This window comes from Catharus ustulatus, chromosome 1 (genome assembly GCF_009819885.2).
Source record: "Catharus ustulatus isolate bCatUst1 chromosome 1, bCatUst1.pri.v2, whole genome shotgun sequence".
Taxonomy (NCBI): Eukaryota; Metazoa; Chordata; class Aves; order Passeriformes; family Turdidae; genus Catharus; species Catharus ustulatus.
In genome coordinates this window covers 18366981-18393416 of record NC_046221.1, presented here as the reverse complement: position 1 = coordinate 18393416, position 26436 = coordinate 18366981, and the positions used below count along the sequence as shown (strand labels likewise).

Genomic DNA, 26436 nt, shown 5'->3' with positions numbered 1-26436 from the left:
TTTGTACTGTCTGAGTTCTTTCACTTCAAAATTGTAATGCACTTGGATGTCAGAATTAAGATCTAGGTAGAATATAAACACTTCAATCAAAAATTGTTACTTTGAAAACGGCACTTTATTTGTCAAGTCAAGAGATGCCATGCTTTTTTATTTGATGTTAATCAGCGACCTGTAGTTGTGTCCATGGCCTGGTGAAGAACTCCCCCACCCTTGATAAGAGCAGCTCAGCTCACACTCATTCCAGAACTGAATCAGAAAACAAAATGTTTAAATATTTCTGCAGGGCTCAGCTGGGTGAATATTCCCAGGACATGCCCAGCACACACCATTTGGCTTGGGCTGTGCCTGAGGGAATTGATCGCCTACCTTCATTTAGGGAGCAGATGGGGAAGGGCTCGTATTTCCTTTTACATAATAGTTCACTGGGCAGATCAGTCACACAGAAGGAGTCAGGCTTGATGCCTTCCTAAGCACGAACAAAACAGTCTGCAGCTACCTCACTGCAGGATCTGTTCTGGCCGCTAAGCACTCTGCATTCCTTTTTGAAGATCTGCTGTCATGTAGAAAAGAATGCAGGATTAATAGACTACAGAAACTGAAAAGTTGAGCAACCTCTTCAACTCAGTATTTGGGAGTAGCACTTAGGCTTTTCCTTTGGGAAAAAATAGTCTGGGTCTCCAGTACCCACTTCCAGAAAGGTTCTTATATTTTTCTACCTAGACAGTAACATGTAGAAACTGTACCCTACCTAGAACAAGATCCTCATAATTAAGTGCTCTCCTGCAAGGCAAAAAGCTGTCTTAAGCAAAGGTAAGAACTGAGACAAGGTTCATTCCTCCACAGCTGTAACCAGCAGGCAATGACACAGAAATGGGCCTCATGGCCAGCAGCTGTGCAGAATGAAAACCAGCTTCTTGAAAGAGAGGACATGTAGATGGTTATCCCAGGACAGTGATGGGCCATCCCCAAGTCATCCTCACTGTGGTGCCTGTGCTTCTGAGAGAAGCTGGCATGAAGATTCTTTCCTCCTGTTCATGGGAAGCTCCCAATTCAGTATTAACTGCAGAAATAATGAAGTGCCCTGCTCAGCTTCCTGCATGGTGTCTCCCACACACAGGCACACACATGCACACACTGCTGCACCCACTCCTCATTAAAAAGAATTTTGGTTTTAATTTGGCATTGAAAAGCACAATGCTTAATATATAGCACATCTGCATATCAAGAAATACGAATCTGGACTGTGTGGATATAAGGTCAGGTATGATTCCTACCTGTCTGGTGGATGTGAGTTGTTAAAGCAGCAGACCAAACTGATGGTGGTATCAATGAGATTGCAAGTCCCAGTAGAGGTTTTGCTATGAGAGAGTCTAATGCTTTGGCCCTGCAAACCTCTGCTATTGCTTGTTCTGTGTGTCTGGGGCCACTGTGGCTAAGGGAGTAATTTCAGGATCTGCAGACGAGTTTTTGGCTGAGACCTGTTTCTGAGGGGTGCTTCTGGTAAACACCTCTCTGCAGAAGAGGACTCTTCTTCCCCCAGCAGGTGCTGAGGCAGTACAGATTGCTGACAGCAGCAGCAACTCTTCCATGCTTCTCTTCTACTCCCCTTGATCCCTGAGCAGTAGGAACGCTGAGGTTAACTTACACTTGTGTTATCTTTATGCTAGCAGGGAACAACTGCAATGTAATTTATAGATTTGGGACATTTCAAATCATTTCTGATTACCCACTGCTAAACTAGAGCATTGGTGGGACATCACTCCCTCAATCCGTGCACTCCTGTGCATGTAGAAATTGAAATGAACTCTTCCTCCAGGAAATCTGTTGCTGATTAACTCTGGATCCTGAGAAGAATCCAGGGCTCTCAGAACAAAATATGTATTTATTTTCAGATCCAAGAGGAACTTTTTTCTGTTACTTTTCTCACCAAACTTGTCTTCAGGGAAAAACAAGTCTTTTATTAGTAAATGTGGGCTTTGAATAGTGACATATTATTTCATCTACAGCTTCTTTGCGTGGATCTGCATCTCTTCTACTACATGATTCATTTCTCTGTAAATCCAGCTCATTATCGACACGGAGAGTCAGAATGGAAACTGCAGAGGCAGTAGACAGTTACCGGCCAGTGTGTCAACTTAGTTAAGATAGAAAAGTGCAATAAAACATTATCACATTCATAGCCCCCTTGCTGGTTTATACAAGGTTCTTCCTCCCAACAACTCTTTGGCACTGCTTATTTTCCTTCAGAAGACTGAAAAAAAAGAAAAAAAAAAAATCCCCATGTAATTAAAAGCCCAAACATATTGCAACAAAGTAGGAGATGAAAGCATAAGAATGGACAGACAGACTCAAGCCAGGAGTCTATCCAAGAAAGTAGCCTGTCTCTGACAATGGTCAGTATAGAAAAGGTAAAGAGCATGGCTCAAATACATTTCTGAATTTCCAGAGCCCTCTGCTAGGTTCAGCACTTCACAGCTGAGGCAATTTCTCTGTGTCTAGGGATTTAATAACACATTTACACAGAGATGAAAACACATAGCACAGATATTCCTGTACAGCCATCCACTGGCACATCCAGTACAAAACCCTCTAACTCTACAGCTGTGCCACTGTACCTCCTCTCCTCCCAGGCAGCTGTACCTCTTCCTAAATGGCACAGAGGGAAACAAGCAAAGGACTCTGCTCTAGCACTGGCTGTGGTCTTTGCGATACAATTGTGTATATAGGACATGATATTTCAGTTCACCACAACTGCTACTACAGCAGAGCTTTGCAGATTAATTAACAGCTCTTTAGCACTCTTAATGAACTCATTATTTTTCTATTACAAACACTGTCTCTGACACTGACACATATCAAAAATAGTGGAATAATATATATGTGTGTATATACACATATATACACACATACACGTCTTTGACCTATAAAAATGTTATTTGTAGGATATGGAGGAAATTGGAGTTAGTAAAAGCTTTTATTTCATGAAGAGTGAGCTTATTTCCATGGTAATGAACCAGCTAGTTCTTCCAGCTCATTGATGTTTCACTGATATGCTAAGATGCAATCTATGGAAACCTTGTACAAAGCATAATTGAAGCCAGTTCTTGAAGTTGGATAGATGTTGGGGAAAGTACAGCAAGATGAGAAGAACAAGCATATCAAAGGAGGCAGCAGACCCTGTTTGCTCATGCAGCCCTTTGCCCAGACTATACCCATCTCCTCAAATGATGCCCACAACCAGCTCTCCTCATGCTGGTCCTACCTTGCAAGTGAGCACAGCAGACGCTGTCTTCCAGCACACCAAATGCTTGGGCTGCACAGGATCTCTTTGCTTATTCTAGAATGAGAGACATAAAAAGCCCTTCAGCAAGAGTTGTTCACTGCTGGTTTTCACTCCCTCATCCATGGTGCATAAAGGCAACAAAACTCTCCCTAGGCCCCATACTGTGTAACATCTTTCCTTTTTGTGGTGCCAGTGTTGTGCAAGTTTGCTGTAAAACGTGGTGCCAAGTCCTTGAGAAGGAGAAACTGCTCCAAAGTCACTTCATTCTTTTGTTTCAAGAAAGGTTGAGCTAACCACCCAACCAGAGACCTCAGTGCCTGCTGGTCCCACAGCTTGCAGTCATGCTGTTCCCCATTTCTTTGTTGCTTTCTCTTGCTGTTTCCAGGAGACATCCCTAGATTGTCTTACTGTGTCTGATGCTCATCTCTTGTGTTTTCTCATCTACATCCTGTTGTGGTTTAACATCAACCATCAGCCCCACACAGCATCTCATGCACTCCTCCTCCTGTAAGTGGGGGCAAAAAATCAGAAAACTCAGTTTAATAGGTAAAACAAAAGCTGCACATGCAAGCAGAGCAACTCTAGGAATTAATTCAGGCAGGTATTCAGTCATCCCCAGGGGAACAAGGCTCTGTCACATGTTAACAGTGATATGGTAAGACAGACAGGATCACAGAACCAGTTGGGTTGGAAAAGGCCTCTGAAATCATGAGTCCAACCTTTGACCAGACACCACCAAGTCAGTTAGACCATGGTTCTAAGTGCCATTCCCAGTCTTTTCTAAACACCCACAGGGAGTGGACCTCCACCAACACCATAAAGGACATCACTCTGAATGTCATCCCCCTTCCTTCTCCTCCCCCCAGTTTTAAATAAGGAACACAATGCTATATGCTATGGAATATCCCTCTGGTCACTTGGGGTCAGCGTGCTGGCTCTGTCCTCTCACAGGTTCTTGTGCAACCCCAACTCACTCACAGGTGGAGCAAGGAGCAGAAAAGGCCTTGGTGCTGTGTAAGAGCTGCTCAGCTGATCCTTAGGTTTTACAGCAGTAAACAGCACCGCAGTAACAAACACATCCGTGTGTTATCAATGTTATCAACAGTGTTTCCAGCAGAAAACCAAAACACAGCCCTATACCAGCTACTGTGAAACAAATTAAGTCTATCCCATTCAAAATCAGCACACCTTTTCCTACAGATCAGCAGTGCTTCCTAGTTATAAGAATTTGTACAACCCCCCCACCCCCTATGCCATAGCATGTTTTTAATTCCTTTTTAGTATAAGCTTCTCTGAACAAGGTGCTTTTAGTGACACAGTCTGAAAAAAGATTCCTTAAAGGCCAGGTGTCAAAAAGATATTAAAGAGTCAAAAGGCTTTTCAAAATGTCAAGTCATTAGTTTTAATTGGCATTAGGGAACATATTATGAAAGACTGGAGGTCTGCTCAGTGTCCCAAGATATAAAAGATGTTGGTAATGATATCTAATTTCCAAAGTTGGAGAATTCTCTGACAAATGGGCACTCTTAAGACACAGTTTATCTGTGGTAGATCACACAGAAGAATCACATGCTGTGAGTGCCAGTTTCTTTTCATTACACAATTTTTTCTGCACACTTCTAATATAAGTGGGTTTAATCTTAGATCCACCTGCTATTAATAGGAGCTGCATTACCAAAGAGAGAACTAGGTGAGTAAAGGCTGGCTCCTAGGTATAAATACGTGCAAAAAAGTCAGGGACTGAAAGTCCAAATACTGGGCTATTCAGGTACTAAATTTCATCAGGAACTCCCAATGCAAGACAGTATCAGGAACTGACAGGGACTTGGACTTTGCAGCACTGGGCCAAATGTAATGCTGGGTCTAAGTAGCTCACTGCAGTTTCCACAACCCAAGAGCTGTGTGGCATGAGGTGCAGATCTAAAACACAAACATGAAATGCAGGGTGAGCTCAGGATGCAATGTTCCATGTGCCAAGGATCACACTGGTTCAGTGATCAGACTGCCTTCTTCAGAGCAAAACTTCTGGTCAGAAATCTGGAGTTATTTACACAGGAATTAGTTTACAGCATTTGTCACCGTGGGATAGAGGAGGGATGAGAGTCACAGAATTGTAGAGTGGTTTGAGTTGTGAGGGCTCCAAAAGATCATCTCATTCCAACCTCCACAGTGGGCAGGGACACCTTCCATTAGACCAAGTTGTCCTAAGCCCCATCCAACCTGACCATGAACACTTTCCAGGCATGGGACATCCACAGCTTCTCAGGGCCACTTGTTCCAGAGCCTCGTCCGGGGGCTGCCACTGATGCAGTGCATTGTTGCCACTTGCTGTGTATTTGCTGACTGCAGAAATTCAGTAGTAAAGAGCAGCACAGGTTTCAGTCAGGTCTGTGTTCAGTTTTGATACTGAAACACTGTTGAACCTTAGGTATAGTGGGAAGGTATCTTTGCTTAGCACCCAGAAATTAAAGCAATTCACTAACAAGTAGGCTGGCAATACCTGGCCTACAAGTATTTTTTCTTGCTAGATGAATGGCAGTACCATGTAGAAATAAGAGATCCATGTGAAACCTAGAGCCTGCTCTGATCCTTTCTACCCTCTTCCTACGTAGCATATGTGGGCAAAAACATTTACCACACCAGCACTGACTCAGTACATTCTGCCCTTTAAAAAACTCCTCACCTAAGGTTCCCACGTAAGTAGGTTGTCCCTGCAGATCTGGACAGATTTTACATCACATGAATCTGGAGAAGTTTTTGCTCAGCTCAGAGTTGCTCAGATAGGTCCTGGAAAAGAAACTCCAACTCCTGTTCCAGTGGGAACAGGGTGTGCTGGGCCAGAATGCCACCAGGCACTTCATGAAATGGAAAACCTGCTCATGCCTTAAGAACAGAATGCTAGTTTTTTCAAGGAAAATGGGGGGGCTCACCTAAGAGAGAAGGAAAGAAGATTCATAACTTCATTTACATGAATCTCAAATTTAAAAATCCATCTAAGATGAATGAGTGGGAATAAAACTTGTTCTAGCAAGCCTCATTCCTCAGTAATTTCCATTTGCTGGGAAAAAGGCAAACTCTGTTATCAGGGACATCACTCTATGGAAGAGAGCCATTTTCCCAATCAGAGTGTAAAGCATGCCCTGCTCTTAAATCATTTATATTTTACTTTTTTATGATGCAATCATGAATTAGCTTTTTCTGTATTTGTAATGAGAGAATAGAACAGATGGTCAGGGCTTAGTTCAGGGTGATAAATCCATTGAGATAGCCTACAGACTTTTGCTGCTATGGCAGTTGCTGCCAAATAAGTGTTCATTCAATTTTCTGTTCAGGCTTAGGGTGCTGTGTGGAAGAAACATCTCAGTTCTTCACTACCTTGGGATAAAAGGGATGAGAAATCACACACAAATTTGTGGAATGTATTATTACTGTCTATGTGGCTCTAGGGACTTGGATGGTATGATATGGGGGGTGCAGAGGTGCATATAGGGAAATAGCCTGGATTTGTTGCTCCCAATAGCTGCTCCTGAATATACACCTACTTCTTACCAGATTGCATGTCTGCTTTTAGCTGAACCAATGGCTCAGTTGCAGAGTTGAGTTTTCTATCAAGGAGTGACTGCAAACTATCCATTTAACTTTGAATTCATGCCTTCGCTTGTTATGCAAGAAATTTCTAAAAGCATTTAGAACGTAGAATAATTTATGTTGGACAGGACCTATGAAGGGCGTTTGGTCTAATCCATCTCAAAGTATTTGTCACAGTAGACCAAACCCATATGTCTCTTCCAACTGGAACTATTCTATTCTATTCTATTCTATTCTATTCTATTCTATTCTATTCTATTCTATTCTATTCTATTCTATTCTATTCTAATTCCACCCTTAGACTCCAAGAGAAGGCTCCCACTTAAGCTAGTCCACAAATATGACTTATCATTTTCCAAAAACAAAGGTTAGAATAATAAGGTATCCTATAATATGTGATTAGCAAAAACAGATATTAAACCATAAAGCAAACAAAGTGAGAAGTGGTGTGTTCATTATTTCTGATGATGACCTGAATCAAATCATGCTGCTCCATAAATTAATCTAAGCAGAATCCCTAAATCAGCTTCAGGGAGGTTCAGTCTCTGTGTGTCTCTGGAAACCAGCAGTACCCTTTTCTAATGGACTTTGACACTTCTGCTTCTCATCAATTTTGCCAAAATCCCTTTCCATCACTGGAATTCAGCACCAGATCACTACCACATATCTTTAGATAGTGTTTCCATGTGGGAACACTGACCCCACATAGCAAGAGCTCATCATTTCATCACACCTGAGTGGCTGGAGGCTGGCTGTGGAGCTATATCAAGCCTATTAGAGGGGAAAGAAGACTCTGCTGAGGAAAGATGTGGAGTTTCTGCAGTATCTCCTACAAAAGCATTGAGAGTTTCTGTGGAGGAAACAGAGCCCCCCACAGATACAACCCATCACATAACAGCTTATGCCAGCCCCTGTTCTTCACTCCCCAGGCACCTGGGCACACAGCACCCATACATGTGACAGGTCACAGACAATTTTTTCCATGATGAGCACCCACACGTTTCAGTGGAACCACCCCCTAAGAGGGGACATACATTAGGTCTGAAAAAGTGAGCAGAGGAAAACTGCATACAAACGCATACAAAATAAAACCACCACAATTTCAGTGTTTTTTTCCACACGTGGTAATGTCAAGGGGCTTTATTAACAAAAGCTGTGTAAGCAGAGGTTTGAATTTGAACAGGGTTTTTTCACTTCTGCACCTCGTTGCTTCCTGCCTGACTGCTCGGTATCTGCCAGCGTAGGCATTTCGTGATGCTCTGCTTGTCCCCACAGCCATCAGTCAAGACAGAACCTGAGCTGGGAAATGACTGGAGCCCAAATAAATATTAGCAGGATAGTCTGGACTGTGACTGCTTCCCTTTTCCCTCCTGCTCTCCCCTACACGTGCTGCTGCTGCTGCTGCCTCGGCACAGAGGCACGCTACGGGAGGAGCTGAGGAGCATCTCCCCATCTACACGTGTCTAAGGGGACACTGTGCTTTGGATGAGTGACCCTTCCCTGGATGCAGCTTGTGTACACGCTGGAGACAGGTGACATTTTTAACAATAAATCTGCTGAATTACAACTCAGGAGGAATTTACTTGAAAATTTACATAATGTAGCTAGGGGAGATTTTTAAATGCTTCCTCTTGTGCATAAGGGAGGAAAAAAAAGGAGGAAAATTAAGTAACAGCTTAATTGGCTTTCAGAACAGTCTATAGGGAGAAAGGCAGGCCGGATGTCTGCCTAGCTACACGGCTTGGTGTGTGCTGTAACCATGGGAGGCAACATTACAGGCATGACAGGACAATGATTTGGTTTTTCAGCACTGAAGATCTGAAAAATGAATTACCTCCAGCTGGGGGGATTGTTTTCCACTTGAGGAAGACCTGTCATGCTGGTTTGGATGACTGCAGGTTTCTGTTGGAGGGGAAAATGGAGGATTTTCTCCTGCTCTGCCATTCACCACCTCAAATGTGGATCACAGCTGTTGGGATGAATGGGATCTGCCTCTTTCACCACCCCACTCATTTTAATCCAGGAGTGGCTTGTAGTGAACAGGGCAACTGAGAGGATGATGAGGCTTGGGCTGATGAACCTGATGCCTTGTGCTCCTTCTGCTCTCACTGTCCCCCAGCCCCCACTTCCCTCCTCCAGAATCTGAGGAAAATGGTACAGCAGCAGAACTGCATTGGTTCAGTTCCCACTGCCTCAAAACTGCTGCATTTTGGGATGGTACCGGTAACAGAGAAAAGATACTAACAGTTCATTTTTAATTTAATTTTGTCTTTAAAAAAACCACCAGTTAAATCAATGTCAATTACATGAAAACATGCAAGTTTCAGGACTAACCACTTTCTTTCACCCTCCTTCATTTCTCAGATAATTCAGGGAGAACTCTATTGATTACCTGTCCTCCTCAGGAGCAAACACCATCTGAGTGAGATTAAGATGAGGAATGTGAGGGAAATGCCTCTTTTCTACAGTTGAACTGGAGACAGAGGCCAGGAGCAACACTATCACCTGCTACCACTTTCTAGCCCTAAGCCACTTGCCAGAACTGGAAGTGTCAGATTGGGTCTCTCCTCACCAAAGGCTCCCTAACATGTTCCTACTCCCTCCTAAACCATGGCTAAATTACTCATATAAGATGCCACAGAGGTAAGCTAGAAAGCATTTGGAAAGATCACAGGATCATCACTTCCCAAAATAGCTGAACATGGAAAAATGTTGTTCCTCTGCCCACAGCATGGATGCTGCCTTCTGCCAGCACCAAAGTGGGGTGGCAACATCCTCTCCTCCCTGCCAGCAGCACTGCTCTCCCAACTTCCTGAATCACAGTCCTGAGGACTCACAGACATCACACTCCAGGATTTTTTATCTCCACCATGCCTTATTACACAGGACAAAGCCATAAATCAGCTGTGTGCCCTGCTCCCCCCGCCACTGCAGAGAGTGAATGCACCACGCAGGAGCCTTGCTGATATCCATCTTCGGTGCAATTCTCTGTGGATCTGAGCAGAGGCAGTGATTACAGCCGTGGTACTGATCAGATGCTGTGTTGGATGTCCTCAGCTGCCATGGAACTCACTGTCTTAGGCATAAGGACGGTTCAATACAAGTTTGTATACACAGGACTGATCACACAAGACTATTTTTTTAGCTTTGATTTTTAGAATTAGGCTAGAAGAAATAGACTAAAAGAAAGTAAATTTGTATTAAGCATCATCATTAGCATGGTTATCCAATGTAATCAAAACACATCCTTCCACATTATTCTGAAATGATGAACTAATTTCAAATCAGAAATGCAACTATTGGAAGAAAAGCAGACAGTAGCATTAAGGCTTAACCTGGAAAACTAACTTGTGTTTAGGTCTGACTTTTAAGGACAGGCTGCCAAACTAACACACGTGTCCTATTACAGGTATATTTATAGGCCAGGCCAAGGCAGCTGTGACTGCAAATCACCCCCCAATCATGGAAACCCTCAGATGGCACAGCCCCTTCGCCACTCCTCCATCAATGGCAGAGCAATTCCTGTAACACCAGAACAGCAAGAGGACAGCAAGAGCACTTTTGCATGCAAGTACCAGATCTGTTCTCCTTAAAAACAACCTAGAATGGCTGCAAGCAAATGTCTCAAAAGGATTTTGTTATGTTTACAGCTGCAACAAGTGTTAATTTTTAAGCTGGTGCTATAAATACATATTATTAAATTGGCTTTTTGCAAATATTAATATAAATGCTATGTGTAAAATGTTAAAATAACTTTGCTGTAAATATATAGTTTTTATTTCTGCTATTAACAAAACTTAGACATAGTAGTAGGATAGCTGATATATAGTTATGCTTGTAATTGAACTGCCTGTTTGGTTGAGATAACATCCAGTGAACATATGATGGGGACCCTGCTACTGATATGCCAGGTATCAGCACCTGCCATCCTAGGAAAGTATGGACCAAGGCCCAGACTGGAGGTGATAATGAGAATGGACTAAAGCCACAGCCAGGAAACACGCATGCTCTAAAAGGGCAGGCCCAAGCCGTGGCCATGCTAAAGAATTCCTGAGACATGTAAAACAGTTTGTAGAAAAGTTTGAATATGTGTAATGGTTTATGAATACATAACAGGCTGATTTAATAGAAAAAGTATTTAAAGAGTGACTCCAAGGATATTAGGTGTGCTCTTGGGTGAATGCCAAGCACCCGGCCGTTAACCTTTTGCTTTATTATCTTTGTTTCCTATTGTCTGTTATTAAACTTTTTTTAATTTTACCAGAAGGGTGAACCTCGTTTTCCACACTGATCTCTTTACCTCTCGGCAAGAAGTGACTGAAACCTTTACCTGCAAATGCTGCATCTGCATTTAAGCGGGTGCTCTGCTCGTTGCCTTTATGAGGTCTGATTCCTAAGGTGGAACGCAGGGATTACACACTGCCGGCGTTTCCCCGGTCCCGCCCGCCGCTATGGCGGCTCGTCCGCTCGGGAGGATGCTCGGGAGGATGCTCGGGAGGATGCTCGGGAGCCGCCGCCTGCTGCTGCTGCTGCGCTCGCCGCTGCCGAGCGCCCTGGCTGCGCACCGAGGCACAGGTACCTGCCTGGGAGTGGGGAGGGGAAAGAGCATCCCCTGCCTCTGGCCCCTTAGGAACGGCTGCCTTAGCATGCCGGGGGGGTTTGTCTTGAGCTGGCAGGCTAAACTCTAGGTTTTTTCGTTAAACTATCATTTTCAAATTCATTTCCCCTGCCCTCCGCCCCACCCCCCCAACCCCCCTCCAGTCTCACCTCTACCTTGCAAGAGATGAATGCAGGCAAGCGTTCATTCCTGACTGTTTTCCAAGGATCCCGTCCTGATAAGCTAGGAGGTAGTTCCCCACCTCAGACTTTTTGATTAGGAAGGTATTAAGCTATTTTACTCGCTGATTTTCAGCCAGTCTATTCTTTGCTGATCCCCTACCACCCTAAGTGTGGTGTGTGCAGACTCGCATGGAGGTTGCACCATGATGGGTGTCTTCTGCTCTGCTCTTGTGTCCCTCCCTTAACTGTGGCCCCATTTTTCCTGGGCTGTAGGTGTTGCTTTCTTCCAGTCCTCCTTCTTACCACCACTTTCCTCTAGGGTTCGTGGAAGCTGGCAGTATTCCACAGCCCACTGATGAACATTACTCTGGTTTCTGAGAGTTTCCAAACCGTTTAGTGACACCCAGGGATGAAGAAGGAGCACCAGCAGACAAGCAATTATTCTGAGCCAGGGCAGAGGCCTGTGCTGGGACTGGGTGGTGCCTTGGGTCATAGGTGCCCATTTCCTTTACAAGCCTTCCCAAGTGGTTTGCTGGAGCTGCTCTCAGGATGTAGCACACCAACTGCAAATCCTGCGCTTGCCCCTGCTCATGTCCCTGTACTGCCCTCTGTGCTTTTACAGAGAAACTTTGGGAGAACTGAGATGATGATGGAAAGCATCAATGGAATCTAAGCTCTCTTACTAAATTAGCTTTCTATATCTAATTGAAGACACAGGTTCCCTCACTAAACGAGCTGAAGCAGCTGCTGCTACAGACTGGAAAAAAAAATTGACTCCAGAGCAATTCTATGTTACACGAGAAAAAGGAACTGAACCGGTGAGCAAAAGTGCTAATGCTGTCCAAGGGTGTGCCATCTCCTCTGCCTGCTGGGCACAGAAAAACCTGCCCTGAGGAGCTGTCACCACTCACTTTCTTCACAGGGTTTCCCTTGCCTTCCTGTGGATGAAAGTCAGACTCAACATACGGAATAGGGTGGATTTTGTTCTGACCCAGACTGTTTTGCAGATGAAAAAGCATTCTGCATTCTTTTCATATTTTATTGGGTTGGTTTTTTTTTTCCTGGGATACTTTGCTGCCAGATCAACTGTTTGTGTGGTGAGAGTAGAGGCCCCTCCAGAGGACAGTGAGGTCATATTTTTATCCTGCGGTCTCCTTTTTATGACCATGTGTAGATTAGCCAAGGAAATCTTAAACATAGTGCTCCCTCCCTTCAGGAGATGGGTTCTCCCTCAGGTGCCAGATCACCCACCCACATCCCCACATTTCCTCCTTCTGTGAAGGAAGCCGTGTAGCATTGTGGTGGAGTGCTGGTTATCCCTAGCCCAGAGCCAGGACTTCTGCACACATGGAGCTTGTACCATGTGAACAATGCCCAAATCCAAATCTGTAAAATAAGGATCCCTGTTCCAGACCATGCAGGAAGGAGGAGAGTCCCTTTGTAAAGCCACTTTAGAGTTGTGGCAGTCCATAGCAGAGCCCTGGCCTTTGGGAACCTGCACATTTCACCAGTTTCTTGGAGGTCATGACTCCGTCCTTGGTACCTGAATGATTTATGCATCTGACTGGTCTCAGAGTTTGTGGGGGTAGGGGATAGTCTTCACTACTAATCCAAAGGCATCCTCCCCTTCATTTCTTCGGGCTGCTAATGTTTGTTCTTCAAAGCCCCCCTGCAAAGCCTTCTTTTTATGGTTTTTCTCCTGTTTTGAATCTGATTCCTACATGCTTCTTCCAGATGGTGAGCTTTTAAAGACCTGCATTATTAAGTTCTCTTTTTTCCTTCCTATTTTAAAAGCCATTCAGTGGAATCTATCTGAATAACACGGAATCAGGGATATACTGCTGTGTGTGCTGCAATGCCCCCCTCTTCAGGTAACATCTTCTGGATTTCACAGCGTCTTTAGTGTACTAACTGTGGCAATGTCTTTTCATGAATGGCATGGGAAGTGTTGGTCAGAGGAACAATCCCTTGGTGCCCAAGTGCTGTGTGTAAGTGTTCCAGGATGCCTGTGATGGCACAGATACATGGTGTGCCTTTTCCTTGAGCTGATGAGGATTGCCAGTGGCCAGCACTCAGCTGTCACGCTGTGTCTGCCTGTTTCTCCTGACACACTTCTTTCTGGTTGATAATAATTCTCTGTTTAAGAGGTCCTTAAGCCACAAGCTGCTTCAAATACATGTATTTATGCATGAGTATCACTGTGTGTTTGCTCTGTTCTTGTGCTCCTCCATACTCATGCTGCTGGGCTGGAGAGACCTTGGTCTGCCTTTGTCTACTGTTGTGATGTTCCTATTGCTGGGTCACTCACATTGCAGCTGAGACCTTCTCTTCATCCCCACCCCCTCCTTGTTCCTTAAATTAAATTCCGCTATTCTTGCCTTTTTACATCTACTTTTTAAAGCCTGGCTGCAAATGATTGCACAGTTAACCTCTGTGCTCTTTACAATACTATATATTTTGCAACTTCATTAACGTCTAAGTAAAAGGAAATAGAGTGCCTTGGAGTAGGATGTGCAGAGGGTGTTCTGTTCTCTGTAACTGAACCAGGAAAGACAGTTTCTCATATTTTTGGTCTAGAAAATAGCCCTTATTTATTCCCAACTGAGAATTGAATGAAATGTGGCTGATTTAAAGGATAAATCACAGATCAGGACTTCAAATGGGACACTAAGGAACAAGAGATCTGGATAGTAAGAAAGGAGGGGAAAATGTAATGGATGTATTGACAATAAACGTAAACGAAGCAATTAAATTATAATTGTGTACCATTAGTTTTCCTTTGGACAAGTGCGGAAAACTACTGTTATGCCAACATGCATTTGCTTAAATGTATAATTTTCTGTAGAGGTTTGCTAAGGAACACTTTTAAATAAATTCATTTCTGATGTTAGCTCAGCATTACAAAATACTCTGAAGATAAATATAAAACCTAAAAACACCTCTGGAAAATACAGATAAATTAGAGAAATTGTAAATTACTGAGCTATGGAAGAGTTCCTTCCATTCCTTCATTTTCGGTGTCTTTTATATTATTCAATTGATATTGACAGGCCAACATGAAGAGAGACAAACACTGGAGGGCATTGCTTCTGTTGTTAAACTAGTAAGCAAGATAACCAAACAGTCAGGATACCCTTTGCACTATCCAGCTCTCAGAGAATATAAGCACTTTTCTTTGCAGCACGAGATAATGCTAAGCTTGACATATATAACAGGCCAAAGTTCCAGGGGGGAAAAAAAAAGCGCCTTGTAAGAAAATTGGAAACTATTAAATTTGAAAAAATAATCTGAAAATATCTTTACCATGGAGGTATTATGCTGTGGAGAACACAAGCAATGAGGGGGAGAAATGGCATTGGATAAGAGATTCATTCATCATATTTATTTCCTAGTACATTAAAAATGTTCTTTTTTTTTTTTTTTTCCAAATGCATTAGATCATTAACTACAGGTAAACATGAAGTATTTCTTCCTTTCTTTGAAACATGTGTGTTTACATTTATACCAGAATTTATTACCCTCTGCTACCAAATATATATTTGAAAGAGTTGGAAATACATGGAACAAACCCCTAACCTTTACAGATAGCAAATTGTGGTGCTTTAATGAAGTCTCAAACCTTCATCAAACCATAAACCTACAGCTGAGATTCATACAGCAAAAAGCACTTTTTAGAATTATCTGGATTCCATCCAGGACGACTGAAATAGGGATCAAAGTAAATGACATATGCTGGAGGAATGGTGTGTCGAGGTCTAATCTAATGCATATGTTTAGGGAAAGTCCATTTATCCATAAATTAAGTGGTGAAATACTTCAAAGGACAAATATGATCTTGAACAGCAATATTTTTGGGTACTAAAATGTTTCTATTAGGGAATCTAAGTGACATTACTGTTAATAAAACCACACAGAGACCATTTCTGTTGAGAGCTAATTTAACAGCTCAAAAGATTGTTCCTTTAGCAGTAGAAAACATCTACAATAAACTTAAGTAGTGTGAGCAGTGTGTAAGGGACAGAGTCAGTCAGGGTCAGATGCAAAACCCACACAGTGTTAAAGACCTTCCTTGACTCTGTGGGTTTTCAAAGAGGATCTTTGTATCTATGTGTGAATAAACATAAAGATTCCTGTGTCAAAAAACAAAGAGTTTTGATAAAAAAGAAACAGAACAGATGTGCATCAGGGAAGTTCAGAAGTCATGTCGGGATATGTGTCCCTCAGGTCATTCTTGGGACTCTGTGGCTGATTGGGACAGTGTTCATGTGGTTTTATGGCAGGGAAAGCAGGGAACCTTCTTTGTCTGGAAAGAAACAGGCCTGGAGCCCTAAAGACCTTGATGTACAAACACAGAGTCTGCAAACTGCATTTGCTTCAGAGCAGGCTGCTCCTGTGCTGTGTCCTAATTCTCTCTAGTTTTATGGAGAGGAGGGGAAGAGCGCATTTCTCATGGCTATTTATGCATTGATGTAAATGACTAAGCAACAGCCCACAAAAACACTAGCCTTTGGTAATTCTGTGCTAGCAAATCCTCTTTTATTTCCACAGCTGCATTACTCAGTGACAGCCCTGTGCAGATGATTATAAAAATGCTGATTCATGCCTATTCTTTGGGTTGGATTTTAAAGCTTTTTGTCCAGTTTGTTTGCCTTATCTTTTTAAAAGGCACTGCAATTAAGATTTTCAGATTTGTCTTCACCGTGTGAATAACCCACCAAAACATACATGATATCTATTGCACACTTTGTTTTAAATTCTGTCCTAACTATCATTTCAATCCCCTTGATGAAGAGCTGCTAATGGTGCTGATGTCTCCATCCACCACTAGATGCCAGTAAGAGCATTGGGTTTGTGAAACTGGGAAAAAAGCATGAGAAATCATGAGGAAATGGTTATGGTGAGTCTCCAGGCTACTTATCTGAGATGTATGTGAACCTATCTTCATTTCTTTTTCTAACTCATGCTTGGTCCCTCCTTGATAAGAGAAGGTTCATATTGCTGTCAAAGCTTGCAAAGTTTTAAACAGGAGGCATTATCTCATTTCTGTACCAAATCCCTAAAATATCTTTTGATCATATTTACCAATGTGCTCTAGGTTTTAATATGCAGCTTAACAGTGTTGGTCACCCTGGGTGTTAACAGGAGGCACCCACAAGCTGACAGTCTGTTGTGCTGTTTCTTATGTGTGTGATTATCTCTTGGAAAAGTAGATGTTTGTGCTGTGAGGATTTGTCATTGGTTGATTGATGGTTTGAGCAAGGCTCTGTTTGATTTTCCAAACCAGCCTGATGGCTGACTGCAAGACAAATCTCTATCATCCTCATCAGGCACGAGCCTAGTCTGGTGGGCCAGCCCAACCTTTTCTATTCTTCCTTTCTTCTTGTAAACTCTCTTCTCTGAGATTACTGGATTGGGCCAGGCTTCAAACTGCAGCTCTGGTAGGTGTAATTCAGCTAAACACTATAGCATAATGTTAGTGTGGCATAGTTGTCAGAAAAAAACCTTTTCTAAGCTTTGTAAAATACCAACCTGTTATTGAAATAGAAACAGTGAGGCAAAATCTCCTGTTGTGAGCTGATTGAGAATTCCCTTTGGAAAAGAGTTTCCAGCACAGTTTGATGCCAGTGAGAAAACCTCTACTGTGCCAAATGTTATAAATATTGGTACAACATGGAATGAGGGGAAAAGCCAATGTTCTTAATAGAAGCAGACTCTTTTGTAACATCTCTGCTATTAATTAATGAGATCTGGTTTCCACTATAGCTCAGAGAAGAAGTACAATTCTGGGACTGGATGGCCATCATTTTCTGAGGCTTATGGTACTTGTGGCAGAGATGAAAGTAATACAAATATCATGAGACGACCAGATAACTCACTGGGGTCAACTAGAACAGAAGTCGTCTGCAAACAGGTATGTTTATTCTGGAGATGATACACAAAGACACAAAACTTCTCAGGTAAGTTTTCTTTGTGCCCATTAATGAATCTACCTAAATACAGCAGTGAGAATTACAGTATCACTGGAGCCATTCTTTCTCACTCTGGGGTGAAGAAAAGTATGTGACTGGGGAAAGCAACTGTGTATGTATAGCCAAACGCTGGAGTTTAGACAGAAAATTTACTCAAGGTATGCTGCAAGGTGTGGCAAGAGATGGTAGAAGAGACTCTGAGATAGGGTCTGTGCATTTGACCCATCACAGGGACAGTTCTTCCTCCTTCAGCCTTGCTAAATGCTTGTTGTAGTGTTCCCAAAATATACAGAGATTGAGACACCAGCCACTGAAGCCATTTGCAGCCGTAACTATTTGCCCTGCAGGGTGGTGATTGTGCCCTGCATTTCCACACCTATTTTCTGTGGATTCTCTTGTTTCACAGAAGACATCCTTTTATTTTTTCTAGCTATTTTGACTCCCTCTTTTCTAGACTAGATAGAAAGGTCCAGTTCCTTCAACTGTTTCTTTTTATGCAGTGCTTTTTAGTGCGCTCATCATCCTGCTGCACTGTTCTGTATTCTTCCCAATTGACTCTTTTATTTCCTGTAGTAGAGATCAAGGTTGGACGTAGCACTGCAGCTGGGCCCAGCCTGCAGCAGGGGTTAGAGGCTGTTCAGGTGTGTTATAAATGGTGTTCCTGTCCTTACACCTTTGCCTTTCCACAGACCATATTACATAATATTTATTTACAGTAATTTCACGCTTATAAGCCGCACCATCATTTTGACTAAAATTTAGCTCCTAACCCGGAAGTGCGGCGTACACTCCGGAGCGGCTAATATATTAACAAATTTAGGAAATTTCCAAACCCAGAAGTGAGAGCCTGCAAGCGTGGCGGCACTGCCCGCCCCCAACAAGTGCAGCAGCGGCTCTGCCCAGCCCCAGCAAGCGCACCAGCGCCGCTCGCCCCCCGACAAGCGCGGTGGCGGTGGCAGTGGCAACCAGGCATGCCGCTCTCCCGTTTCCTGGCGGCCGCCCCAAGCAGGGCCGAGCCAGTTAACTCCACGATCCCGCGGTTCTGTTACTAATTGGCAACTTAGTGAAAGTTGCACACAGATCCTTGCTGCGAACGAAAGTGCGGCTTACAATCCGGTGCGGCTTATATATGGAGGAAAAACGAAACGTTGCTGACACCCCGGAAGTGCAGCTTATGATTGGTGCGGGTTGTAATCGTGAAATTACTGTATTTTGGGACCTACTGTAATACCCAGTTTATTTTTCTAAAGAACTGCCACCCTTAACCACTTCTTCCCAACCCTGAATCTGTTCCTTACTTTTGTTAAAAGTATGCAATTGAATTTAATGAGTTGCATCTTGGATTTGGGGTGGCTTTTTATGTGTCTGTGTGTCTGTTTTTGTAAACTGCTAAGATTGTTAATGCTGTCCTTCAGTGTGCTTGCAGCAGGCTTAGATACATCTACAAACATAACAAGAATTTGCTGCAGTCCATTATTTTGGAAGAGTTCATATTTGCAGCCATATGCAGCAAGCACCTTCAAGAGCCCCAGATGAAGATCTTCCAATTTTATAATGTCACTGATAGCTATACTGTGTCTATTTTTTTCACCTCAGTAATTTGAGAGTCCTCAGTTGATCTGTTAGAATGGACTACAGTGACTTATTAATTAATTAACTTGAAATTTTTGTGAAATTTTGAGATGCCTAGATCATCTCATTTATTGCCTATACTTTCTGGCATGAATACCTTTTTACTTTCTCTTCTGGGTTCTGCTTGTTTGGGGACAGATACTTGCCTACTGACAAGATGTGATTCCTTGTCACTCCCTGGGACTTTCCCACTCACACAGCTCTGCAGTGATTTAATCATGAAAGTTTCTTAATTCAGGATAGTACAGTAGGTACCAAGATAACATTGGTCCATAATTCCAATGGTAATAACGCAATGACAATGGTTTCTGGTCACCAGCAGTGTTCCCAGGGCTCAGTGCTGGGACCAGCTCTGTTTAATACCTTTATCAGTGATCCCTGTGAGGGGATTGAGGACACCCTCAGTGAGTCTGCAGACACACTGAGCTGGGTGGGAGTGTTGATCTGCTGGAGGGCAGCAAGGCTCTGCAGGGGGATCTGGACAGGCTGCACTGATGGGGAGAGGCCAGAGGTCTGAGGTTCAACAAGGCCAAGTGCTTGTGCCTGCTCCTGCCCTGGGTCACAACAACCCCTGCAGGGCCACAGGCTGGGGCACAGTGCCTGGAAAGATGCAAGTTGGGAAAGGTCCTGGGGGTGCTGGTGAACAGCACCTGAACATGAACCAGTGAGTGCCCAGGTGGCCAAGAGGCCAATGGCATCCTGGCCTGGATCAGCAACAGCGTGGCCAGCAGGACCAGGGCAGTGACCAACCCCTGCACTCAGCACTGGTGAGGCCACACCTTGAATCCTGTGCTCAGTTCTGGGCCCCGCAATTCCAAAATGACATTGAGGTGCTGGAGAGAGTGCAGAGAAGGGCAATGGAGCTGGGGAAGGGTCTGGAGCACAAACCTGATGAGGAGCAGTGAGGGAGCTGGGGGTGTTTAGTCTGAAGAAAAGGAGGCTCAGGGGTGACCTTAGCACTCTCTACAACTGCCTGAAAGGAGGGTGCAGCCAGGTGGGGGTGGCCTCTTCTCCCAGGCAGCTGGAAACAGGACAAAGGACATGGCCTCAGGCTGCACCAGGGAAGTTCAGGCGGGACATCAGCAGGAATTTCTTCATGGAAAGGGTTGTTAAGCTGTGGAATGGACTGCCAGGGAATGTGGTGAATTCACCATCCCTGGAGGTGTTCAGGAAGCAACTGGACATGGCAATTAGTGCAGTGGTGGTGATCAGTCAAGGATGGGCTCCGTGAATGAGAGGTTTTTCCAACCTAAATGATTCTGTCATTCTGCAGCAATACAATAATAAAATGGTAATAATTTCTGTTGCAGTGTGATGCCCATCTAGGCCATGTGTTTGATGATGGACCCACACCTTCTGGGCAGAGGTTCTGTATCAATAGCGTCTCATTAAACTTCAAACCAGGCTCTGGTCAATGAGAAGTGGCTCTCTCCAATTCGCAAACATTTTTTCTCTGCTTGTATACCACGCTTGTGAAAAACTCTCATGCCTTTATTATATAACTCAAAATTTAGGATTTATGCTATTATAGCTTTGTTTTCTACCTCTTATCATTGTTGATAAAATGCATATTTCTGTTGTAACACTTTGGCAGTCTGTCTTTCCATGGTTAGTGTGGTGTGTTGATCTGCTTACTATATTTTTTAATTTTAAAAAAATCTATGCAATAGTTCACATTCACAGCTATCATCATTAACTCTATTGAGGCTGCTGAAGTGAGGTGCTCTCCTGAACCTGACTGCCTATTCTGAGCAGTAGTTGTGGCACTCAGGAACACAGACACACGTGGCTGATCATGGCAAAGCTTATGCTTCTGTAAAATCATCATATCCTTCTAAAGGAAAGCAAAAATAACATGAATCTTCAAATAAGGTCTGGGGGATTTTTTCCCCCTGATGTGAGAGACCTTTAGCTGAGCCAAGTGACTTTTCTGTGAACCCATAAAAGCAAAGTCCTGAAGGAGGACCTAATTAAAACTATTTCAGGCAATGGAACCAGTGGAGACATGGAGTCTTTCTTCTTTTAAATCAATTATTTTGATTCTGTGTCCAATAGCAGAGTTGAAATAGGGTTTGCTCCAGAAACTTCTCTTACAGCAATTATATGATAATAATGTAATGATATGTGTAATATTTTCAGACTTCTGTTATCACTTGTGTATTTCAGAATCTAAAAATAAAAATAAATATGAAATATACTGCATTTGGAGGAAATAAATCAGCATCAAAAACCAGGCTTGGTAAAGTCTTGCTTTTGATGCCTTGTCTGTCCTTCCTTGTACAAGTTTGTAAATACTTCTGCATTCTCCCAAGCATTGTCATTACAGTTTGCCTTAACAGCAAAATAAATCCTATGTCTGTTAAATTGAGCTTTCCTTCCTTCAGAATTTTTTCCAGAGAAAATAATCTCTGACTCAGAACATCAGTTTCACTAAACTGGCTGGGTTTAAATGCTTCCCTGCTGGGAGTTACTAGGCAACATCTCATTCGGCTTTACCTATAACTGCCTGTTTCCACTCTCCCCACTTTGGTTGCCTCAGTGATAAAAAGGGTGTGTTCATTTACTAGTGTAGTCTTAAAGCTGTTTAATGTCTTCAGAAAATGGACCTCTACTGCACTGAATTTACTTCTGCTCCTTCTGTCCTGGAGCTCTGTGGTTTTTCATTCTCCTCTGCTTTCTACAGGGGAACTCTACAATTCCCTGACATCATAACTGTTCAAATCCAAAAACATCACAGAAACAATGATCACTACAGCCAACCTAAACCAGATCACTACAGAACCTAAAGCTCACCAGAGGTGTGAAGCAGCATGAGTGAAGCCAATGCTTGGTGCTACTGATTTTATGTAGTGTCACAGCTGGGGACAGTCCCATTGCCATCAGAGCTGCCTTTAAAAGCACTAACACACTGCTTTCTGTGCCTGTGCTGCATCATGCTCTGCCTCTCAGGGCTGCCCTTGCATCACCCACTGTATTTTCTGGTTGCTCTGACCAGGCTGTGCATGCCCAGCCTGCTCAGGTCTCTGCTCTCAAGAGTCTTCCCAGGTTGAACAGAAATCACTGTCTTTGCACTGTCTGAATTCATGTGCCCCCTTACCCTAATACACTTTCATCCACTGTTTGTTTGTCTTAAAATCTATTGCACAGCTACTGAAAAGGTTATTTGACCTTTAAAGGCATTTGTTAGTCAGGCAGCCTTCTCTGCTCTCCTTGCATTTCCTAAAAGGAGAGGGTTCTCTCAGAAAGGGGAAAGGTGTTCCCATGATGACTCCTGTGCTCAGCAAGTGCTGGTGGGAGAAGCCAGCACCTCCCTTAGAAGAGAGACTTATCTGGGATACCAATGGAAATGCTTCTCACTTCTGCAAATGGCCTAAAGTAGAACAGAAGTGGCAAAATACCTGTTTTTTTCCTGTCCCCAGGGAATCCAGGTCTCACTGACACCTTTTACAAATGAAAGTGCCATACCAACAAAACAAACCATGGAACTGACAAAACAAGCATCCACACAGAGCTATGTGCAAACCACACTCAGTTTAGTACCTTGGATGGATGGACATGGTTGGTGAAGGTCAGCTCTTAGTGAACTGGCACGTTAGTACCTACTACTGACAGAGGGAGCTGGCCAGAGCAGAGAGCACTTTTATTTCACACCTACAAGGATCGTTGTGTGCAACTGGATGCTTGGGGTAAGCAGCAGCTGGTGCCTCCTCGCTCACAGAGTAGGATGGCCTGAGGAAAGAGTCCTGGAAGGCCCCAGTTCAGCTTGTGCAATTTTACTGATACGTAATCACGTGAACAGATCCATAGCTCCAAGAGCAGCACCTGACCTGCACTACACTGGTATGTCACCAAACAAACACAGCAAACCCCCCACGGAGGGGGGAGCCAAACACAGATAAGCAGCCTTGTTCTGCTTCATATGAAACGGGGGAAAGGGGAAAATTTGACCACATGTGTAAAATTAGAGTAATGGTTCATCACCTTTCAGTGTGATATAAACTGTTGGACATTTGGGATCTCTGACCTAAAGCTCTTTGGGGCAGTGTACTTCATTATCTTCTGTGTCTGTGGTACCAACCACACCACAACAGATCCCAACTAAAGGGCCAAAGTGTTATAAGATCATGAAAAATAAAGAACAATAATAATGGAAGGCATTATCAAGGATTCTCATAGGCTACAAGAATTCTCTCATGTATCTGCAATTACTTTGTTTCCACCACAGTGAATAAAGAGCAGTTGCTTTTCTGAGTGGAATATACTCTGCCAGGCAACTGCAGATTTATGTTCCATTCTTCATATCTGAGGAATTTTTGCCATGGTTATTTCATTAATTAGTTTCAATGATGATATGTTTTATCCCATTGTGTTTTAAATAGCCTTTTTTAAAAACCTGATTGAGGTTTCTACATAATTCTTAAGGGATTTTTTTACATCTTAAATAAACTATTTAATTACTTTCTCAGTCTTTGCATCTTCTCTACAGGGCAAGTAACTATTCCCTCTTTTGCTGAGGAAAGACTTGATGAGAAAAATTTAATTGACTTGCTCAAGACTTCAAATTAAATTTGCAGCCAAGCCAGAATTAGACTCTGCATGGCTCATGACAGCATCCATATCTTCAGACCCTACTTTTTCACAGTTTATATTGATATTTGTAAATTGCCAAAAAAGAGCAGGTAAACTTAGCGTATGTTTTTCAGTTATGATATTAAAACTAAATCTAAGCCGAAACAGGCAACCTGGCTTATAAACTTGACCTCTTTCTCAGAACAAGTGTGGTAAGGCCTTGGTTAGAAACTACAGAAAAGAAGAGCAAAAATAGGACAGAAGGAGAAGGTTACTCTTATGTTACTAGAAACTTCAGTCAGAAGAAAATTAGAATGGGCAGAAATCACAAAGCCCATTATTTTAACCATGTATTCACAGAATTGTAGTGATGCTCTTTTCTGTTGCACCATGCTGCAAATAATTTGGGTTCTTTTTAATGCTTGTGGACAGCCTAGTCTGATTGTGGACAGAAGAGGAAAAGAAGGGAGACTATTTTCAATGCAGATACATGATTTTCACTACCCCTAAACACCTCCAGCTTGAGGTGGCTCAGGAGATAACCTGCATGAGAAGGAACTGGAAAAGTCTCAGCTTGAGCTTTTGGGTTTTTTCTGAGTATTTAGCTAGTACTCCTAAGCATGTTCGTATTTTCTGGTCTTAAACCTTGGCCCTACTGCGTAGAAGGAAGAAGTCATATCACCACAAGACTCCACTGCCTCCTCTTTCATTCACTTTATGGTGTTTTGCACTGGGCAGTGAAGTGTTATAAACCATACTCCTGTGCCTGCCCCAGCTCCTGCCATAGCCGAGTGATGAGCTGATGGTAACACTGAGCTCACAGCATGTCATGTTCTGCTCAGCGCCCGTGGCCCTCCTGGATTTCACAGCTCTTCACACACAAACGATGCCTCGCCCCAGCCCTTTGAGGTGCTGGTGAGCCGCACGTCACAGAATTGGAAGCTGAGGGACAGCTGTGGGAAGTGACTCGCCCACAGTCCCCTGGGGCAGGGCAGGGAAATCTGATTACAGAAAGGGTTCTCAAAAGCTCTCCAAGTGTGAGCTGCTGCCAAAATTCACAAAGGCAAAGCAGTGTAAAAGCAAAGCGCTTTATTGAAGAAGTGCCCAGATTTTTTCAAGACTAAAAGAATTTGTCTCAAGGCAGGTGTGTCCATGGGGACTGGTTTTAGTAGCACTGAGGAATTTGTGTGGAAGAGATTGGCAGCTTGCCACGGGGCAGAAGAAAGAGAAATGCATGCCCATTATTGCGCTCCCTTTTACTGTCTTCTCTTTTGTTGTGGTGTTATTTTTTTTTCTGTTGCTCTGTGCTATCCTTCCTTGCTCCTCCTCCCTGGGCTCTGGCTTTCCTGACTGCAGTCACCCTTACCTTGTGCCTGAGCTCTCCTAGCTCCGCACTCAGTTCGCTGCCCTTGGTGCCCAGAGATGGGCGAGCTCACTGTGCTGCAGCCGTGTCCGAGCCAGCAGCTCCCTGCCTGTGCCGGGGGGGATGCGGGGATCCCGCGGGCTCCCGGAGCTTGGAGCCCCTGACAGAGCAAACGTAGGCTGCGCTCATTCTGCTTGTCATAAATTACACGATCGAGTTGGTCAATCAATAAGGCAATTTATGAATTCCTTGGTAAGGGCTGGGCAAGCAGCGCTGGGGACGTGGGGAGTCTGCGTTCTGCCAACACGTCCGTCCCACCCCTGGGCACTGCCCCTTGTACAGGCAGTTTCTTGGTGGGCTGTGACATGCCCACCGTGCTGGGGTGCAAGTCTGAGCAAGCTCAAATATGCTGGCTAGGGCTCAAGCAGCAGTGGCCACAAGCCTCCACCAGGTCTGGACAAGGCTCGAACATGTCAGGTTACACTCCTAGCAAGCATGTAACAGCAGTGACAATTCTGTTCACGTTCGCACAAGCCCGCATTTTCTTTATATATAAAAAGTGGATACAATTCATTATTATAGTGGCAAAAAAAACCCCAAAAACAGAACAAAGACCAAACTAAAAAGGAAAAAAAAAAGGGAAAAAAAACCCCGACAAAAAACATAACAGCAAAAGCCAGCAATTCAAAGCAAAGTGATTTAAACAAATATAATGAAATAATTTTATTTTCCTTTGTCTCATGTCCATGCTTTACTTTCAGTTCAGTATTCGTGTTTATATTGATCCCATGGTGTGTTTCCATGACACGAATCACTATGTAGGAACTCACATGCTCTCCTGCTTTGCACACACAGTTTGACACCATTTACAAAGCAACTTCCAGGAAAACTCATTGGGGCAGAGAAGTTGCCACAGAAATCAGGAAAAAACAGTAAAAAAGTCGTAAGGAGTTCTTGCACAGCCAGCTCTATTCAGGAAACAAAGGTTGTGCTGCCCTGTCGTACTACTGATGCATGAGATGTAGAAATGCAGAGCACAGCCAGGTCATCTCTGCTCATGTGTCATTTGTGGAAGACCAAAACATGGATCCAGACATCTTGTAATAGCGGGAAAAAGAACAGGAAAGAACAGCAACCATTGCCCAGCTTCTAAGGAAGAGACAGTGGCAACACAGAGGAAGGTGCTGGAGTCAGGGACAACAAGAATTCATGTTTTCCTTTTCAGAGAAGTCAGCACTGAAGGATGATGACAC

At 43.5% G+C, this 26436-nt stretch overlaps 1 protein-coding gene and 1 long non-coding RNA gene across 3 annotated transcripts; one reads left to right on the top strand and one right to left on the bottom strand.

The window, feature by feature from the left end:
- Positions 1-96: 96 nt before the first annotated feature.
- On the bottom strand, positions 97-12350 carry LOC116998454. 2 transcript variants are annotated; one of them, XR_004418406.1, is made up of 3 exons: positions 11645-12350; positions 3263-3788; positions 97-2251 (listed from the first exon to the last, which is right to left on the bottom strand). It is a non-coding gene; the product is annotated as an uncharacterized LOC116998454 (long non-coding RNA). The 2 variants fall into 2 exon arrangements; XR_004418404.1 differs by lacking the exon at positions 11645-12350 and adding an exon at positions 11202-11280.
- Positions 11222-21619, top strand: MSRB2 (methionine sulfoxide reductase B2). The gene is made up of 5 exons (XM_033064063.2): positions 11222-11446; positions 12362-12468; positions 13445-13521; positions 17414-17561; positions 20562-21619. The coding sequence occupies exons 1-5, from the start codon at positions 11323-11325 to the stop codon at positions 20667-20669; spliced, it is 564 nt and encodes a 187-aa protein (XP_032919954.1). The 5' UTR covers positions 11222-11322; the 3' UTR covers positions 20670-21619.
- Positions 21620-26436: the final 4817 nt, after the last annotated feature.

Bases quoted from the DNA above. Each gene is read 5' to 3' on its own strand.
- MSRB2 (XM_033064063.2), top strand. From the start codon at position 11,323: ATGGCGGCTCGTCCGCTCGGGAGGATGCTCGGGAGGATGCTCGGGAGG. The intron at 11,447-12,361 runs GTACCTGCCTGG...ATCTAATTGAAG, and splicing joins GGCTGCGCACCGAGGCACAG to ACACAGGTTCCCTCACTAAA. The intron at 12,469-13,444 runs GTGAGCAAAAGT...CTATTTTAAAAG, and splicing joins GAGAAAAAGGAACTGAACCG to CCATTCAGTGGAATCTATCT.